The sequence below is a fragment of the Ceratotherium simum genome, chromosome 13 (assembly GCF_057802395.1).
Source record: "Ceratotherium simum simum isolate JZ-2026a chromosome 13, ASM5780239v1, whole genome shotgun sequence".
Classification (NCBI taxonomy): Eukaryota; Metazoa; Chordata; class Mammalia; order Perissodactyla; family Rhinocerotidae; genus Ceratotherium; species Ceratotherium simum.
This window is the reverse complement of record NC_141912.1, coordinates 47,634,670-47,655,053: the sequence shown is the minus strand read 5'-3', so window position 1 is coordinate 47,655,053 and position 20,384 is coordinate 47,634,670. Positions and strand designations below refer to the sequence as shown.

Sequence of the window (20,384 nt, the reverse complement as noted above, 5' to 3'; positions counted from 1 at the left end):
AAAATTTATAGGGTGTAAGCGCAGTACACCAAAGGCACTCTGATAATGGAAGAAATAAAGGACAGCAGCTTAGATGTTAGCTGTTAGTTTTTTGACCTTATGTAAGTCTCAGCCTCTCTAAATGACTTTCTTACTCATTTGAAGAAAAACACAAACCAGAAATTAAAAATTTTCAAACCCTGCTCCACAAAGCCTCTTTGTTTTTTAATGAAGAGCAAATAATGGCTATGGATATGAGACAAGAACTGAGACTAAAACCAAAGTAAACCACCAATAGGTCTGACATTGATATACGTGTTATTTCTACTTGAAATGTAGCAAAGAAAATAAAGCTTGCTGGTGACTGTATATAGAAAAAGTTTTGAAAAAAGTGAAAATTTGTTTTAATTTACTTAAATTTTTTTGTAATTTCCATAACCTTGAGACAACTAAATAAAGCAAATGTCAAGAATGATAAAAAGAAACAGAAAAAAATATTGGCTCTAAATATTACTCTTTCAGCTCCTAAAGAGACTTCTTAAAATTTAAGGCTTCTAAGATAAAGAGCGCAGAAAATTGTGGAAATTCAAAAGATAACACTAATGGATTTTTTATTTCCAGAGTTAAAATTGTGCACTTCATCTTTTTTTCTCCATTTATTACTTTTGAAAACACATTTCTAGCTTTGATTTTTACATCAAAGAGAAAACAATAAGAACATATAGAATTATATTTTTTAACACTAACCTCAATAATAAAGGATATTCTTTAAAAAATAAAGATTTTTTTTGTTTTTATTTAACTAAGTAAACAAGAACAATTTTCACCAGATAAAACATATTGAATCTACTTGAGTGAATGTCTCTCAAATACAATCAACATCTCAATTTTCAAAAATTATTAATGAATATGGCTTCATCCAGAGCAGGGAGGATCCAAATACATGAGGAAAGGATCTATAAAAAAATCAAATTAAAAAACTGAAGGAGGCCATGCTTAGGTCAGAGCTTTTGTATTAGCAAACTTAAAAGAGGGAAGACAAATAAAATCACCTAAAAAAACTGAAAGGTAATAAGTAGCACATTTTACAATATAGTGACAAAAAAATCTAAGCGTAACTGGCCTCGAAGTTTAATATAAATATGAAATGTTAATAATGAAGCTAAAAGTTATTTTAAGACATTAAAATTTTTCAAAGACTATCACAGAGCACTTTATATAAAGGAGACTTAGAGTTCTCTTCTGACTTATGTGACCTTGGACATTTGATGTGTCTGTAGCTTACTTTGTTTAGATGAAAAGTAGAGAAAAATAGCATCTGCCTCTTAGAACTACTATAAAGATAAAATAAGAACACATATGAGAAAGTGCTTTGAAAATGTAAAAAAATTAAATGCAAAGTACTATACAATAACCATTCAACAAAGTAATGATTGTGCAATACTTTTAATAGTGAGACCTTTATTAAAACTTCTCTGTTTCAAGTTTTTAATTTCACAACTAAGATTTATAAAAAAGACCAGGAGACAAATAAAGATGACTAACAGGCTAAAAAATCAATACTAAACCTTAAGGAACAATATTTAGCTAGAGAAGTAAAGCTTGCTGATATATATATAGAGAGAGAGAATCATAAAAAGTCTGTTTTCCTGCTTTGGGAACAAAAGTTTCTTGAGATTAAGTGAAGAAATAAAAAATCTTCTTAAATATAATCTAGTGCTGGCATTGAAAGTCTATGTCACCTCTTTATTTTTAAACTTTTAAAACTAAAATGTATTCATATCTGCCTGAGTTAGGTGGTATGGTAATTCCATCACGAAGGAATAAGAATGATAAATGGATGATCTTTTAATATCCATCTCAGTGCTCTGACCAGTAAAAAAGCTTAAGTGAACCATAAATATTTTGCCCGTTTATCTTCTTTTAGTTTTATTTTTCCACTGTATCTATCCACACACAAATTGCATACACAAATTTCTTATTTTAAATAGTTTCTGAAAACTATATTGGCACCTTTTTTTAACACCACTTTTCTACACATTAACTTACCTGTTTCTTTAAAGCTCCTAACTGTAAAGGAGTCTAGGTCTACCGATTTTGGTCTAAGTGGTAACTGTTCAGAATCTAGCTTTGGTTTTGATACTGGCTCAGTTTCAAATTTTGATGAAATGGTAGAAACTTCCCCATTAATCCTGAAATGAGAAAATCAAACATATGCAAAAATCACTTGCATGTCAAACATGACATTTTTTAACATTGTAATTTAATGACAGTAAAGATGTTATAATACTGGTTTTTCTCTCTGTTCTATAAAATTATTTCCATAAACATAAACCTCTACCCTAAGACTAATCACAATAAAATCAGAAATGTAAAAACAGCTTAATAAGAGTGTATTCACCTAGTATGAATATAAGACTAACATTTAACAAAGAATTATTACAGTCTATAGAAAAAATATGCAAAACAAATACTTTAAAAATTACTTGGAAATTTAGAAAGGCAGTAGAGTCATTTATGTCAAAGGTAGGCCAATCAATAACTTAAAATTAGGTAAAACTTACCCGGCTACAGGAGGTGGTGGAGGAACTGGTTTTTCAGGTCGCTTTGGGTACATTGTTCCAGTAGATCTTAATAAATTATTGGCTTTGGTGGGTGGAGTAGGCTTCTTGGGTGGGACTTGTGGAGCAGCTGGTTTAGAAGGTTTCTGTTCCAGCACTGATTTTTCATCTGATTATTTAAAAATATGTAATAAGTTATAAACAATCAGAACTATTTAGGTTTCTCTATTTCCTAAAGATAATGTCAGGCTGGAAAAGTGTGAAACACAAAAAGAGAAACATTATTTGTGTGGTGTGCACTGTTTTATCTGTTTTAAGTTATAATTTAATAAACCTAAATATCTAAAAAAAAGTTTACTTTGCTGTGGAGAAGGACCACTAATAAGCTTCTGATTAACAAATAACGCCTGCTTCTTACTGTCTTCCCAACATCCTTTGCTTTTAGGGGTGTATTCTACTCAAATACAACCACATATAATTTTACTCTAAGTAGAGAACAATATTATCTAGACTTAAATCCAGACCACCTTCTGAAACTGAATATAAGTAGGAACTCTAGTGCCATTTAACATACTTACTTAAAAACAATCTCAATGACAAAGAAAAAAAATCAAATGTTAAGAGAAACTGAAGCTAGATTGATTAACCACAGATGAGAAAATTACAGGCTTACATTTATACAGGCATACCTCAGAGATATTTCGAGTTGGGTTCCAGATCAACACAATAAAGCAAATATCACAACTAAGCGAGTCACACAAATTTTTTGGTTTCACAGTGCATATAAAAGTTATGTTTACACTACTGCACACTATACTGTAGTGTGCAATAGCATTATGTTTAAAAAACAGTGTACATATCTTAATTAAAAAATATTTTATTGCTAAAAAATGCTAACCATCATCTGAGCCTTCAGTGAATCATACTCTTTTTGCTGGTGGAGGGTCTTGCCTCGATGTTGATGGCTGCTGACTAAACAGCATGTGGTTGCTGAAGGTTGGGGTGGCTGTGGCAATTTCTTAGAATAAGACAACAGTGAAGTTTCCTATGTTGACTGACTCTTCCTTTCACAAATGATTTCTCTGTAGCATGTGACGCTCTTTGGTAGCATTTTACCATTTTACCAGTAGAACTTCTTTCAAAACTGAAGTCAATCCTCTCAAACTCTGCCACTGCTTTATCAACTAAGTTGATGTAATATTCTAAATCCTTTGTTGTCATTTCAACAATCTTCACAGCATCTTCACCAGGAGCAGATTTCATCTCAAGAAACCACTTTCTTTTCTCACCCATAAAAAGCAACTCCTCATCTCTTCAAGTTTTATCAAGAGATTACAGCAATAGATTGTAGCAATTCAGTCACATCTTCAGGCTCCACTTCTAATTCTAGTTCTCTTGCTGTTTCCACCATATCTGCAGTTACTTCCTCCACTGAAGTCTTGAACCCCTCAATGTCAGCCATGAGGGTTAGAATCAGCTTCTTCCAAACTCTTGTTAATACTGATACTTTGACCTCTTCCCATGAATCATGAATGTTCTTAATGCATCTAGAATGGTGAATCCTTTCTAGGTTTTCAATTTACTTTGCCCAGATCCATCAGAGGAATCACTATAGCAGCTACAGCATTATGAAATATATTTCTTTAATCATAAGACTTGAAAGTTGAAATTACTCCTTGATCCATGGGCTGTAGAATGGACGCTGTGTTAGCAGACATGAAAACATTAATCTCACTGTAAATCTCCATTAGAGCTCTTGGGTGTCCAGATGCATTGTCAATGAGCAGGAATATTTTGAAAGAAATCTTTTTTTCTGAGCAGTAAGTCTCAACTTATGGAGTGGGCTTAAAAGATTCAGTAAACCATGTTGTAAACAGATGTGTTGCCACCCAGGCTTTGTTATTCCATTTATAGAGTGAAGACGGAGTAGATTTAACATAATTCTTAAGGACCTTACAATTTTTGAAATGGTCAATGAATACTGGCTTCAACTTAAAGTCACCAGCTGCATTAGTCCCTAACAGGAGAGTCAACATGTCCTTTGAAATTTTGAAGCCAGGCATTGACTTCTCCTCTCTAGCTATGAAAGTCCTATGTGGCATCTTCTATTCAATATAAGGCTGTTTAGTGTAGCCACCTTCATTAATCATCTTAGCTAGATCTTCTGGGGAACTTGCTGCAGCTCCTACATCAGCACTTGCTGCTTCACCTTGCACTTTTGTGTTATGGAGATGGCTTCTTTCCTTAAACCTCATGAACCGAGGCTACTGGCTTCAAACTTTTCTTCTGCAGCTTCCTCACCTCTCTCAGCCTTCACAGAATTGAAGAGAATTAGGGCCTTGCTCTGGATCAGGCTTTGGCTTGAGGGAATGTTGTGGTTTGTTTGATCTTCTATCCAGACCACTAAAACTTTCTCCATATCAACAATAAGGCTGTCTCGCTTTCTTATTATTGATGAGTAGCACTTTTAATTTCCTTCAAGAACTTTTCCTTTGCATTCCCAACTTGGCTAACTGTTTGGCACAAGAGGCCTAGCTTTCAGCCTATCTCGGCTTTTGACACGCCTTCCTCACTAAGCTTATTTCTAGCTTTTGATTTAAAGTGAGAGATACACAACTCTTCCTTTCACCTGAACACTTAGAGGCCACTGTAGGGTTATAATTGGCCTAAGTGCAATATTGTTGTGTCTCAGGTAAAAGGATGGCCCGAGGAGAGAGGAAGAGATGGGGGAACAGCCTGGTCGGTGGAAAGGCCAGTCACACTTAATAGACTACAGTATAGCGTAAATGAACTTTGATCAATTAAGTTCACCATCTTATGCAGGCGAGGTTCATAGCACTTCAAAACAATTACAATAGTAACATCAAGATCACTGATCACAGGTCACCAGAACAAATATAATAATAATGAAAAAGTTTGAAATATTGAGAGAATTACCAAAACGTGACACAGAGACATGAAGTAAGCAAATGCTGCTGGAAAAATGGCTCCAACAGACTTGACACAGAGTTGCTATAAGCTTTCAATTTGTTAAAAAACACAATATCTGTGAGCATAATAAAGCAAAGAGCAATAAATGAGGTATGCCTGTAATTCTCACCATTGTACTAGGACTTTTATTAATACCATTTCATTTACTAATTCTATGAAATAGACGAGAAAAAATGCTGGAGAAAAACAACATTGAAAATAATTTTATTCCTTGTCAATAAAAACAGTTTTATCACCAAAAAGGCACGGTACTATACATAATGAAATACTTGGTTCCTGATATTTCAGGTAGTAAGAACAAGTATTAAAATTGACATTACACACATATTTGATATTCATGCTACAGTAGTCAGTAAAAATATGTTATAAGGCATATATGCAAAAATAAGAAACTCCTAAGTGTAATACTGAGTAATTTTCAAAATTCATGTGGTCTGTGAAAAGAATGTCTATCACAGGACCACAACTAATTTCATGAGATATCGTATCAATCAGAAACTAGTAATTATGAATCTTGAACAAACACTGCAGGCTACGGGTAAACCACTTGTTCAAAATTACAGTTTCATCTAACAACAATGAAAATACAAAATAACCTCCATTGTTTCAGTTTTATTATTTATGTATAGCTTCCTTGGATCACTTGAAAATATAGCTTAGTCTACTAAAACCCTGGTCATCATTTGGTACAAAAATCCATTTTTATATGGCCTCAAAATATAATAACACATCATATAATTACACCACCAGGAGTGAAAGCCAAAACTCCCCAATTCTAACTATAAGCCAATAGTCAGCCAAACAAATTTCTAGAAAATATTAAGATGTTTTATAGAAAATATTAGGAAAAATATTAAAGGATAAATTAAATAGAAGTTCACTGATTAATTAAACATACTTCTTTTAACAGATATATAAATAATAGCTTGAAATCAATTCAATTCCGTAGTTTATTCTAAAGCAAAAGAACACATTTAATATTCATGGAAATCAAGGATGACAAAAATAAGATTCATCATTTCTGGTATATCTATGACTAAATCAACAATAGTGTGTTGATTTATTATATAATTAATATATGATGGCAATGTATTTGAGTACAAGATTTTATTTATTTTTATCAAGGTTGAACTTACATAACATAAAATTAACCATTTTAAAGTGAACAGTTCAGTGCCATTTAGTATACTCACAATGTTATGCAACCACCACTCTACCTAGTTCCAAAATGCTTTCATTCCCCAAAAGAAAACTCTGTTTCCATTAATCAGTTACTCTCCATTCCCTCCTCTACCCAGCCCCTAGCAACCACCACCGCTACTCTGTTTCTATAGATTTACCTTTCTGGATATTTCATATACATGGAATCATACAATATGTGATCTTTTGTGTCTGGCTTATTTCACATAGCATAATGTTTTTGAGGTTCATCCACACTGTAGCATATATCACTATTTCATTCATTTTTGCGATTGAATAATATCCATTATATATACATAGCACAATCCATTCATCTGTTAAAGGACATCTAGGTTGTTTCTACCTTTCGGCTATAGCGAATAATGTTGCTCTGAACATTCATGTACAAGTATTTGCTTGAGTACCCATTTTGCAATTCCTTCAGGTATATATCTAGGAGGAATGGCTGGATCATATGGTAATTCTATCTTTAACTTTTTGAGGAACTACCAAACTGTTTTTCACAGCAGCTGAAACGTTCTACAGTCACATCAGCAATGTATGAAGGGTCCAATTTCTCCACATCCTGGCCAACACTTGTTATTTTCCATTTTTATTATTATTACAGTCATCCTAGTGAGTGTGAAGTGGTAACTTATTGTGGTTTTGGTTTGCATTTCCCTAAGGACATCGAACATTCTGCCACGTGCTTATTAGCTATTTGTATATCTCCTTCAGAAAAATGTCTATTTCAGTCCTTTGCCCATTTTTTGATTGGGTTGTCTTTTTGCTAGTGAGTTGTAATAGCTCTTTGTATATTCCAGATACTAGATATAGGATTTGCAAATATTTTCTCCCATTCTGTAGTTTGTCTTTTCACTTTCCCGATAATGTCCTTTGATGCACAAAAATTTTTAATTTTAATGAAGTCCAATTAAACTTGTTGTCTGTGCTTTTAGTGTCATATCTAAGAATCCATCGCCAAACCCAAGGCCATGAAGATTTATCCCTATGTTTTCTTCTAAGAGTTTTAGTTTTATACCTCTTATATTATGTGAATGACCCATTTTCAGTCAAATTTTGTATATAATATGAGGCAGGGGTTCAATTTCATTCTTTTGCTTATGGATAACCAAGTGTGCATAGTAGAATTTTAGTTTAGCTAGAAATTCACCAAAAACAAAAGGAAACGTAGGTTTAAGAAAAAAAGTCTTATGTTAGCTATCTAAATGCCCAAAGGAAGAAATATGTAAGATACAGTTGTTATGATAATTTAAGATAGAGAAAAGAAGAATTATCATAAGTGTATAAATTTTTTTCCTAAAATATATGGCAGCTAACAAAATTCAGCAAAATAACTAAAATGTCTTATCTTATTTACTACAGAATATGACAATACATTACTAACACTGTACATAATATTAATCCATTTATTAATTCAGATGAGGGTTAGTTCCCTGCTGTATGAATAAGAATAGAAAAATAAGTAATAATACCAGCACCAAAGCATTAATGATTACAAGTGCATAAATTCTGACTGAAAAATCAAATATTACATTCATTTTTTTGTGTGTGTGAGGAAGATCAGCCCTGAGCTAACATCTATGCCAATCCTCCTCTTTTTTGCTGAGGAAGACTGGCCCTGGGCTAACCTCTGTGCCCATCTTCCTCCACTTCATATGAGACACCGCCACAGCATGGCCTGACAAGTGGTGCATCGGTGCGCGCCCGGGATCCGAACCCGGGCCACCAGCAGCAGAGCGCGAACACTTAACCGCTACACCACGGGGCCAGCCCCAAATATTCCACTCTTTATCAGTGCTCACTTGGAGATGCATTAGAGAAAAATACAGTACTATCCAAAAAGTAGAAAGTGTATTCTTAATTGAACCTATTTTCTTAACATTTTAGAAAAATTTAGAACAAAAAAAATCTACCCATATTTATCTCACTAAAGTGACTTAAACTGGAGTATAACATATTTTCAGAAGCACAAGTACAAAGCTCAAGAAGTTATCACGTCAACACCTGAGTAACCACCACTCAGGCCAAGAAGTGAACATTAGACACATTAAGTTCCCCTCATGCCTCTTCCCAGTTACTACTCCACTGCTCCCATTCAAAGGTGTCATCTAACACCATAGATCACTTTTGCATATTTTAACTTTACATCAATGAAATCATAAGATTCACATTGCTGTGTGAAATGCTAGTTCATTTATTTGTTGCTATATAGTATACTGGTATATGAATATACTTCTACTTATCCATTCAACTGCTGATGTACATTTGTATTGTTTCCAATTGGGGACCAATATAAATAATGCTATGCTAAACTTTCTTATTTGAGTTTTTTGGCACACATATGGAGCACACATTTCTGCTGGGTTTATAACTGAGAGTGAAAGTGCTGGGTAACAGGTTATGGACACATTGAACCTTAGTTCTCCAAATTAGATAAAACAATTCACATTCTCACCAACAGTGTATGGGAGTTCTTCTTTTTTTTTTTTTTTTTTTTAAAGATTTTATTTATTTTTTGCCCCCAAAGCCCCAGTAGATAGTTGTATGTCACAGCTGCACATCCTTCTAGTTGCTGTATGTGGGACTCGGCCTCAGGCTGGACAGAGAAGTGGTGCCTCGATGCGCACCCGGGATCCGAACCCGGGCCGCCAGCATCGCAGCGCGTGCACTTAACCACCAAGCCACAGGGCCGGCCCTGGGAGTTCTTCTAATCCGTATTCTCACCAACATTTAGTATTGTTAGTCTTTTTTAAAATGTCCACCAATTTTGGTGAGAATCTTACTTTGGTTCAAAATTATATTTCCTTGCTGAGTAACGAAATTGAGTAACTTTTCATACTTTGACAAATATCATGTTTATTCAAGACTCTTAACTGTATTTTATCGGGCTGTCTTTTTCTTATTCATTTGTAGAATTCTTTATATATTCTGAATATTAGCACTTTGTCACTTATCTGTGTTGTAGATATCATCTCCTGCTCTTGGGCATAAATTTTCATCCTCTCAACAATGTCTTTCTAACAGACATTCCAAATTTTAATGCAGTCCACACAATCAATCTTTTGCCTTCTGGTAGTGCCTTATGTGTCCTGTTAAAGAAATAGCTTCCTACTCCAAGGACACAGAAATACTTCCTTATATTATTTTGTAGAAAATTTAGAGCCATGAACCTGACTTTTATGCACATATACAGTACGGTTCAAGCTTCATTCACTATCATTTATTGAAAAGAATGTCCTTTCCCACTGCTCTATAGTACAACTTTGGTCACAAGGCAAGCACCTATCAACCTATTTCCAGATGCAAATCTGTGTATTATGTGAGGTACAGGTCAAGATTTATTTCTCATGTGCATATCAATTAATCAACATGATTTACTTCATATTTCCTCTACTGCAATGGCAACTTGGTTACAAATCACATGACCTTAATTAAATGTCTCTCTTAAATAATGCTTCTTGCTTTATAGTCTACCTTGTCAGCTATTAATATAGTGAGACCAGCTTTCTTTTGATTGACATTTCCTTGGCATATCTTTGTCCCTTCTTTCAATTTAATCCTTCCTGAATCCTTATCATTAAAGTATGTCTCATTAGCAGAATAAGGTTGCAGTTTTTTTTTTTAAGTCTGACAGTTTTTCTTTTAATTAAAATTTTTAGTCCATTTACATTTTCTATAATTACTATTTATTTTTTTCTTGCTTGGTCTGTTTCATTTGCTCTCCTTTCTTGCATTCTTTGTATTAATTTTTATTATTCCATATTCTCCTTACTATTATCTTATTACTTATACATATTTCTTGTTGCCTATAGATTACAACATACACTCTTAACTTATTAAAGTCAAATATAAATTTTTCTACTGCCCTAACACTTCAACTCTATTTCCTGCCCCCGCTGTCTTGTTGTGCTTTTATTTCAATGAAAGCCCAGAAGACATTATTAATGTTTCATAAGTTAATATTTAGATTTACCTAGCTATTTAAGCCTTTCTGTTGCTCTTCATTTCTGCCTCTCCAATCTTACATCTAGAATCACTTCCCTTCTACCTGAATAACACCCTTTAATACTGCCTATAGTACTAGCATGCCAGTGATAACAAATTCTCTCAGATTTGATTGGTCTAAAAATGTCTTTATTTCATCTTTTTTTCTGAAGATATTTTCACTGGCAATATAATATAATTCTAAGTTAGCAATTATTTCCTTTAACACTTTGGTGACATCATTCTGTTGTCTTCTGGCTTTCATTTTTTTCTACTGAGAAGCAACTGTTAGTCTTATTTTTGCTCCTCTAAAGTTAATGTGTCTTATTCTCTGGCTGCTTTCAATATTATCTTTCTCTTTTGTTTATAGTAGCATGACTACAAGTATATGGGGTAGTTTTCTTTGTATATATCCAGGTTGGGCTCCATAGTACTTCTTGATTCTGTGCCTTTTTGCTTTTCATTTTTGGAAAACTGGAAACCATCATATCTTCAAATAAGGTTTCTGCTTCATTCTCTCTCCTCCCCATCTGGGTCTTCAATTGCACATATATTAGACCTTTTCACTATATTCTATATGTCTCTTAAGATCTTTTCTATCTTTTCCATCTTTTTTTACCCCTCTAATCTTCAATTCAGAAATTTTCTTTTGAAAATATACAACACGTATGTTAACATGTGTGGGTATATATACATAAACCTACACACATATCATATATATTTACACAGTCACTTACACTTATATTCACTGATACATACGTTTATATTTATATGGTTTCTAGTTCTGCCAAAATTATCGATCACGCTTTTTATTATTTTGAACATATATTAAGCAAAGGTACTTTATAGCTTGTGGGTGGCATCTCCAATACCTGGAACCCCTGCAGGCCAGGTTCCATTTTTTCTTGTTGGTTTCTAGTCATGTGTCATATCTCCAAGTATGTCTGGTTATTTCTGAAGGAGTACCAGACATAAGACATTTATGTGAAAATATACAAAGATAATTTAAAGTTCTAGATGATGTCATCTTCTCCAGGGAATAAAGATTTACTTTTGCTTCAGGCAGCTAGGCTCAGGGTCAGTAAAAATCTCAGATCATCTTCTTCCAATCAAGGATTGAGACAATTAGAAGTTGGGCTTAAAGCACTTTTGAGAGCTAGTTCTACTTCCATTTCACATTTCCTAAAGGAAGTCCTTTGAGAACCCAACTCAAAATCTTAGAGTTTACTAAGATTATCTCCTTTTTCATGGGCCCTGAACTTCAATTTTTATCTCCTTGAATCCAAAAATCTATTGAAAGCTCTTTTCATAGTTTCAGCTACCACTTTCAGAATTGGCAAATGCCTCAAAAGAAAACACAGGCCCAAACGCCAGACTTACATTACCAGGCTCCCCTCCTCTCCTAGATCTCGGCCCTATAATTTCTCATTTCCTTTGCAGTTCTCCTACTTCTAACAGATGACTTCTAGCAAATATGTATATATTTCACACAATCTTTCTAGCTGTTCTCAGCAGCAGATTTGGTCCTCATTTGTCACTGCCAGAAGAATCTTCTGCTTCAACTTCAACTTGTATCTACTGTCTCAGCTTTTAAGATATCACTCTCTGATCATTCTCTGTCTATCTCTATGACCATTCCCTATCAGTCTTCTCCAAGTGTTCCAGTTCACCTAACAACTTCTTAAATGTACATATTCTAAGACTCTATGCTAAGCTCTCTTCTCATTCTCATTTTAAGCAATCTTCTTGGATAATCTTACCCAAATTCATAAACTTAATTAATAGCTAACTGCCAGGCTAGCACCTTCCAAAGAAATGCTTAATACAAACTCTTAGCCAAGGTTCCTCCCATATATCCTATATTCTTACCAAGTGCTATGTCAAAAGCTTAACTCACACATATTTTCCTCCAGAAACTGCCTCTATTTCATATCGCCTATCTCTTTTTCCCATCCTCACAACCCTTGGGATCCAATGAGCCAACAAGATGTGCTAATGTAAAACCTAAACCACCTTCCTTATGGTAGAGTCCAAATATATCTCTACATGAAGAGATAAACATATCTCATAAAATATATCTATTTAGCAGATAATGTAGTTGATCAAATGCATCCTACCTTCATATGATCACACCAAGCCAGTAAGTGCATAGTATTTTTTTTTTACAAGACTTACTGGTCTAGAAGTGAACAAGTGCCCAAAATTCATCCAAAAAACTGAAAAGGACTTACATTCTACAGTTGTGGAGAGGTTTTCCTCTGTTTCCTATCAAATGAACAAGAAATCATGTTGCCCTGATTGTCACTGTCAGCATTCTTGTGACCACAAGGGAAATCAATCTGAAGACAGACATTAAAGATGGCCAAATAAAGGGAGAGATATAATCCAGGTCCATAATGAAAGTATTGAGTTGAGGGTCATATGACTCCTACTTCTGGACTTCCAATTATGCGAGACTGTTTCCTATTGTTTAAGTCAATTTGAGTAAGGATTTTCTGTTCTTTGCTCTTAAAACATTTCAACTTCCTTTTATCCATACCACCACCACATCTATCCAAACAGCACTAGAACAAAGTTTTAGAAAAACATATCTGGACATGTCACATCAGTGTTTAAAAACCTTCAAATTATATAATAAATATTGTATTGAGTATCCCCTATGCATTATATACCTATTGTGCAAGGATGCAGAGAACCAATGTCAAATAAGATTTAGATACAAACACATACACACACATAACACATCTTCCAGCTCTGCCCTCATGGAGTTTAGTCAAGTGTCAGAAAAAGACATACACAAAAAATGAGTATCTAAATTAATGTGTGATATACAATAATGAGAAATAGCTACTTTTAGATACAGTAGTAAAGAAAAGACTAATGTCAAGGAGGTGACATTATGCTGGACATTTTAAGCTGGAACCTGAAAAATGAGAAGAAATTAGCCATGAAAAGATTCTGAGGGGAGTGCAAGAGAGAGATGGAATCCAGGGAAAGGGTACTATACTATGTAACTGTAAGGGAAAAAAACTGGGGTTCTATGAACATCATACAGCAGAGGACTGTACCACATACAGTGAGCAAGAGAAGTCAAGTCTGAGATCTATTAGAAAAGTCGACGGGCTAGATCACTCAAAACCTTGGAGGCCAAGCTAAGGCAAATGTAATCAAGAAAGTCTCTTTTTGAGAAAAAATATTGTAAGCTGGATTTTTTCGCCAAGTGCAAGAGGAAGCGTTCAAACATATTAAGTTAATGTGCCACGTGTCATATAACACGCACACATATTTGTCTGAAACACACACATACTTTATTTCCATAGTATAAATTCTGAGACCCTTATCACTACTTTAAATCCTTTTTGGATCAGGGCAAGATATAAACAAATAGTTAAATACACACTTCTTGCCATAGTACTGAAAGGCCTTTCATGAGCTACACAAAGGGTTCTCAATTTTGTTTTCAAATTAGCACGATGTAGAGAGCTTTAAAAATACAAATTCCTGAGTCCTACCCTAAAAAAATTCTGGAGACGATCCTCGGCATCCTAGCCATATTTTTTAAAGACACTCAGCTAATTCTAATACCGCCAGAACTGAGAACAACTGTACCAAGCTACCTGTCTAGCTTAAGCTTAGTTTCTTACAACTCCTCCTATGTGCCTATACCCATTTCCCAACTATGCTATGCTTTCTCTCATTCTTTTCATACTCTCTTTCTGTGGCCTGGAATCGCCTTCGCTTTTCCAGTCAACACATTCTGCTAGTTTTCTAAGTCTCTGCATCCTCAAAACATCCTCATTATTACGCATATTGTCAGAATATCACTTTTAGACATGAAAAAGAAAAAAAATTTTTAAATCTCCCTAGTAATTAGCAGAAGCCAGTTGCCTCATACATACTGATTGATTTTATGTTATTGCATGTGTAACATTGGCTAAAAGTCTGTTTCATGTGTGGTTAAGTATAATAAAGAATATTGTTTGCTACTTCTTAAGAGGTCAAGATTATTTGTAGGTTCAAACTGGAATGACATAGCACAGATATCAAAACGTTCTTTGTAGAACATTAGAGATAAGTATCGTCTCCTTTTTGGTAAGCACACTAAATATAAAATACAATAGAGTCAGCCACAGCTCTCAACTAACAGTCTACGTACAACAGATTGTGTCACAGATGAAAAGGCATTTGAGTTCAGTACCTCCAATAAGTGCCTTAAATGAGTCTTAAACACACGGATCTTGATTTCAATTTCACACTAAAGTAAACGGTATTACACCAAGGTTCCAGAGCACATAACAATTTAAAAGCAAATTTTGAACACTGATCTCCAAATCACTGCAATGTGAAGAATGCTGATTTAAGCATCCATGGCCAACATGTGAATTGGAAAATCCACACCTTCTCATTACATTTCAATTTTCATCAATTTTTTACTCTTCATAAATTAAACATTCCTTTTATTGGCTCATAGGAAGAAGAAAATATTCCTAAGCAAAGATGTAAAGGAGATACCTCAAGCCTTCTATTTAAGGCTTGAAGTATGTACCAAGACCAGAATTCAACGTAAGGCAAAAATATCTTTCAAGAATGAGGAGGAAAAAAAAATATTTTCAAACAAACATGTTCACCATTGGATCCTCCATAAAAGAAATTCTAAAATGTATACATACATTTTAGGCATAAAGTATGAAATGCAACAGGTTGGAAGTACAAAGAAAGTAAGGAATGTCAATAAATCCAACCAAACACTGACTGGTAATCAGCAGCATACAGATGGTGGTTTATATATATGATCACCCAAAGAATCAAGAATAAGACAACAAAAGATCCAACTGATAGTTTTTATTAATTTTTAGTTCAGTGAATGTGTGAATTAATTAATGATGCTACTAGACCTTTGGATGGGAATCAGCAGCAGCCACACAGCCCTCTGTAAGAGACAAAGTCTTGCATAGTCAGTAGAACCCTGAGTCTTTTTCAGGGAGACAGGGTAAGATTCACAATTCAATTTACTGGGGTTGAAAGTCCCAGAGATCAGCCAACAATATCTTCAAAATCTGTAGTCTCAGGTATCAGTAGTGAATTCTCGGATGTGACTACATCCTCCCAGCAACAGTAATTTGCTGGCCTTTAATGCCAGGCTAAAATCTGTGCCAGATGAGAGACAAGAAAACCTCAAGAACAAATATCCACCAGCACAACTCTCTGTTTCCATTCTGCTAATTAGGAAACCAGATTGCCATTATTGACACATTGGTGCTTAGTTCCCGCTTGGAGAGGTTTATTATTTGGTTATGTTCTGTTTATGAATCTACTGAAAAATAAAAAAGCCAATCTCGACTTCTACAACTTCAGTAATAGAAACTCGAAAAGAAATGCTCCTCAAGCAAAAGTAAGCATAGATTCACTGTCTCCACTAATAAAACTATGGAACCAGGCTGGGCTTCGGCAGCCCATTATACTCTTCTTGTAGGTGTGACTGGGGCCGTGCAGAAAGACACGTACATAAAGGTTAACATTTAAGTGACTTTATAAGCCTACCAGAGCTTTTGTTACATTCTCTTCTACACATTTATATGCATCCCTCTCTAGCACTCCAAAACAAACACCAGTTCTTCCCTTCCTGTCATATATACATTTCATACCAAGAATACAACGAGGTACCAAGAATGAGATGGGCTACTGAAAGGTATGTCCGAGAAAGTCTTTCCCAAAAGCTAGGAAAAAAAACGTGCTCCAAAATGTTAATATTATTATTCTCCTAAGCCAGAGCATGGCCAGCATTTGAGAATCTTTGAGAAAATAGGGGGGAAAGAAACTGCTAAGCAGGTTTGAGAAAACCCACATGTGATTTGGCAGAGGGAGCAGACAGTGAAGATTTAAACTCCATTCTTAAGATTTGTAAAAGTATCCTATGAAAGAGTGGGGAGTCACCTAAGAGCCAAGGATAGTAGGGTGATCAGTTTCATGTTTTCCAGTAGCTGCTTTTTTTCCTCCTCAACACAGCAGAGCATTTCAAAGCATATCTTCTGTGGAATTAAAATCATAAGAGAGATAAAGTCATGAACACATATACTGGTGGAATAGACTGTATTTCCTGTCAAAAGGCTTAAGGCTGCTCAAACTGGCCCTAGCCATGGTTTGGAAAAACTCCCTCTGTTGACTGTGGAACAAGGGTAGAACTCTGATTTATGTTTATTTTTATTTAAAAAGAAATAATTTTTAACCTATTCCAGTATTTAATATGCAGATTGACACTAACTCTCTCTCTCAATGCACATGTCCAAAGGTCACTAGGTAAAGCACTGACATTTTTCTGATTTCTTGCACCAGATCTACTGAAGCCATGTCAGGTTAATGAGAACATTTTGAAAATATTAACAACTGTTTCCCTCATTATACATTTGTCTTGTTTCACTTATAAAAAAATTCTTGTATTTGCACACAAACTTTGAAACCAAGACTTTAAAAAGAGTTTTAAAATCTTTACAATGAAGAGTTTTGGTGATGTTGATATTCAAAAGTAAGAAAAGAAAGTCTTTTATATTTACTGACATATTTACCATTTCCAGCATTCTTCATTACTTTATGTACATTCAAACGCCCATACAGCATCATTTTCCTTCTGCCAAAAAGAACTTCTTTTAACATTTCCTGTGTAGTATACACAGGTCTGCTGGCAATGAATTCTCTCAGATTTTGTCTGAAAGTCTTAATTTCACCTCCATTTCCTGAAAGGTATTTTTGTTAGGTAGAGAAATCAAGGTTGACAGTTATTTTCCTTCAGACTTTGTGCTTTTCTCTTTATCACTGCTTTTTGTCAAATTTATTATGATGTGCCTTAAGGTGGTTTCCTTTATGTTTCTTCTGCTTGGAGTTCACTGAGCTTCTTGGATCTGTCGACTTACAGTTTTCACCAAATCTGGAAATTTTTCAACCATTATTTCTTCAAATTTTTTCTGTTCCCACTATCTCTCCCTTTCTTCAGGGACTCCAAAAACACATAAGTAAAAGCACCTGATAGTGTCAGTCAGGTCACTGATGCTCTGTTCAATTTTTTCTAGGTTTTTTCTATACATTTTAGATAGTTTCTATTGCTGTATCTTCCAGTTCACCAATATTTTCTCCTGTAGTGTCCAATCTGCTGGTAATTCCATCTAGTGCTTTTCATTTCAGATACTGTATTCCTCACCTGCAAAAGTCTAATTTGGGTCTTCTTCAAGAACTATTTGCCATTTCTCTCAACATCATGTTCACGTTTTCTTCTACTTTCTTGAACACAGAGGATACATTTGTAATAGGTGTTTAACGTCCTTGCTGCTATTTGCATCATCTCTTGTCACTTCTGGGTCTGTTAAAATTGACTGATTTTTCTTCTGGTTATGGGTTGCTATTTTCCTGCTTTTTTCCATGCCTGGTAAGTTTTGATCAGACACTGGACATTGTCAATTTTACACTCTTAGGTGTTAGACTTTGGAATATTCTTTTCACTTGTATTGAATTTTGTTCTGGAATTAGTTCAATCTGTTTTCAAAGTAAGTGCAGAGAAGCCTTTAATCTAAGGTGACATACCCTTTTATGGACTCTATCCAATGCCTTATGAGGTCTTTTCACTGTGGTCTGTGGGAACATGAACTATTTGTGAGTTCCAGAAATTGCTTCACCAAATGCTTTCAAGCAGTTATTTCTCCAGCTATGGAAGTTTCCTTTCACGTGTGTGTGATTCAGCCACCCAGCCAAAGCTTCATTGTAAGCCCTACAGGGACTGTGCAGTTCCCTGCATTCTAGCACTCTGCCTACAAATTGCAACTGCCCTGGCCTCCCCAAACTCCTCTCTCCTATCTCTTCAACTCTGCAGGAAAATTGGCTCTGTTTGGTTTCCTCCTTTCTGCTGCCTGTAAACTGCTTCTAGACAACAAGATAGGGTAATTTTAGGCTTGCCTCATTGATTTCAGTGACAACAGTCCTATGCTACCTGCTGTCCCATGTCATACATTTTGTCCAGTTTTCTGGTTGTTTACTTCCGGAGGGCAAATCAGTCCTTGTTATTTCATCATGGCCAGGACTTTGAGCAGATAAGTGTAATAAAGATGCATCACCTCCCCTTTTGTTTATAAGATCAACTGACTGATTTTAGGGAAAGGAGAAGTCACTACCTGAATTTTAACAAAACCCCTTCCTACTTGATGGAGGGGACTATAAAAGGAATATAATGTAGATAATGAAGTGAGCAACTTACTTCTTAAATTTAGCTCTACATATCTTTGTAAGATGAGTTTTTCACATAGGACAGATATTATAACCAAGTACTAAAATAAACTGACCCACAACTCAGACCTAACAACAGCTATATCACAAAAGACTAATGTGAGATTAAGACATACGTTTAAGTACAAATTGTTTTTTGCATCATAAATTAAAAAAAAAATTCTCAAATACAAAACAAATAAAGGAATATAAAAATCTTCCATGCTGAGCACAAATCATGAGAAAGAGATAAAGATGTAAAGGAGCACGACATATTCAGGGACAAGAGTGTGGTTGCTGCATTTAGTGAATAGAAAGGGTAAAAGATGATAACAAAAATGTAATCTGAGAGTCAGCTCCTGACACCACCAAATGCTGGCCAGGATGTGGAGCAACAGGAGCTCTCGTTCACTGTTGGTGAGAATGCAAAATGGGTCAGACACTTTGGAAGACAGTTTGGCGGTTTCTTACAAAACTAAAATACTCTTACCATATGATCTAGCAATCACACTCCTTGGTATTTACCCAGGTGAACTGAAAACTTATGTTCACACAAAAACCTGCTTGAGGATGTTTATAGCAGCTTTGTTCACAATTGCCATAGCCTGCAAGCAACCAAGATGTCCTTCAGTAGGTGAATGGATAAACTATGGTACATCCAGACATTGGAATATTAATCAGCACTAAAAAGAAGTGAACTATTAAGCCATGAAAAGACATAGAGAAACCTTAAATACATAATACAAGGTGAAAGAAGATAATGTGAAAAAAGGTACATCCTATATGATTCCAACTACGTGACACTCTAAAACAGGCAAAACTATGGAGACAATATAAAGATCAGTGGTTGCCAGTGGTTGGGGGAGGGAGGGATGAAAAGGCAGAGCACAGAAGATTTTTAGGGCAGTGAGACTATTCTGTGTGATATTACAATTATATATTTGTCAAATTATACATTTTTCCAAACTCATAAAATGAGAAGTAAACCCTAATGTAAACTACAGACTTTGGGTGATAACAATGTGTCAAGGGAGGTACACTGATTGTAACAAATGTACAGCTCTGGTGCAGGATGTTCAGAGCGGGGGAGATTGAGTATGGCTAGGGGCAGGGAGTATATGGGAATTCTGTACTTTCTGTTCAATTTTTCTATGAATCTGAAACTGTCCTAAAAAATAGTCTATTAAAAAAAATGAATCTGGCAATAATGTTAAACATAAGCCAGACAAGGGATTAAAGTGAGAGAAATCAGTTAAGAGAATACAGTAACATTTTAGGCAAGAGACAAGGATAGGCCGTAGAAACACTGGCAATAGAAACAATAGCATTCTAAAACAGTATTTAAGTTTTTGCATGTAATATAACCTAATCTACTACATACAACCATTGCAGATCTTTCCATATAACGAGAAGAGGATA

At 34.9% G+C, this 20,384-nt stretch overlaps 1 protein-coding gene across 2 annotated transcripts in view; it reads right to left on the bottom strand.

Moving 5' to 3' along the window:
- Nucleotides 1-20,384, bottom strand: part of CD2AP (CD2 associated protein) — a 139,380-nt gene that overhangs the window by 18,977 nt on the left and 100,019 nt on the right. For both annotated transcript variants that reach the window (XM_087438688.1, XM_087438689.1), the window contains exons 12-13: nt 2,544-2,709; nt 2,029-2,171 (exon numbers count right to left, since the gene is read on the bottom strand). In XM_087438688.1, the coding sequence (XP_087294814.1) occupies nt 2,029-2,171; nt 2,544-2,709 (309 nt within the window). The remainder of the gene's footprint in view (nt 1-2,028; nt 2,172-2,543; nt 2,710-20,384) is intronic.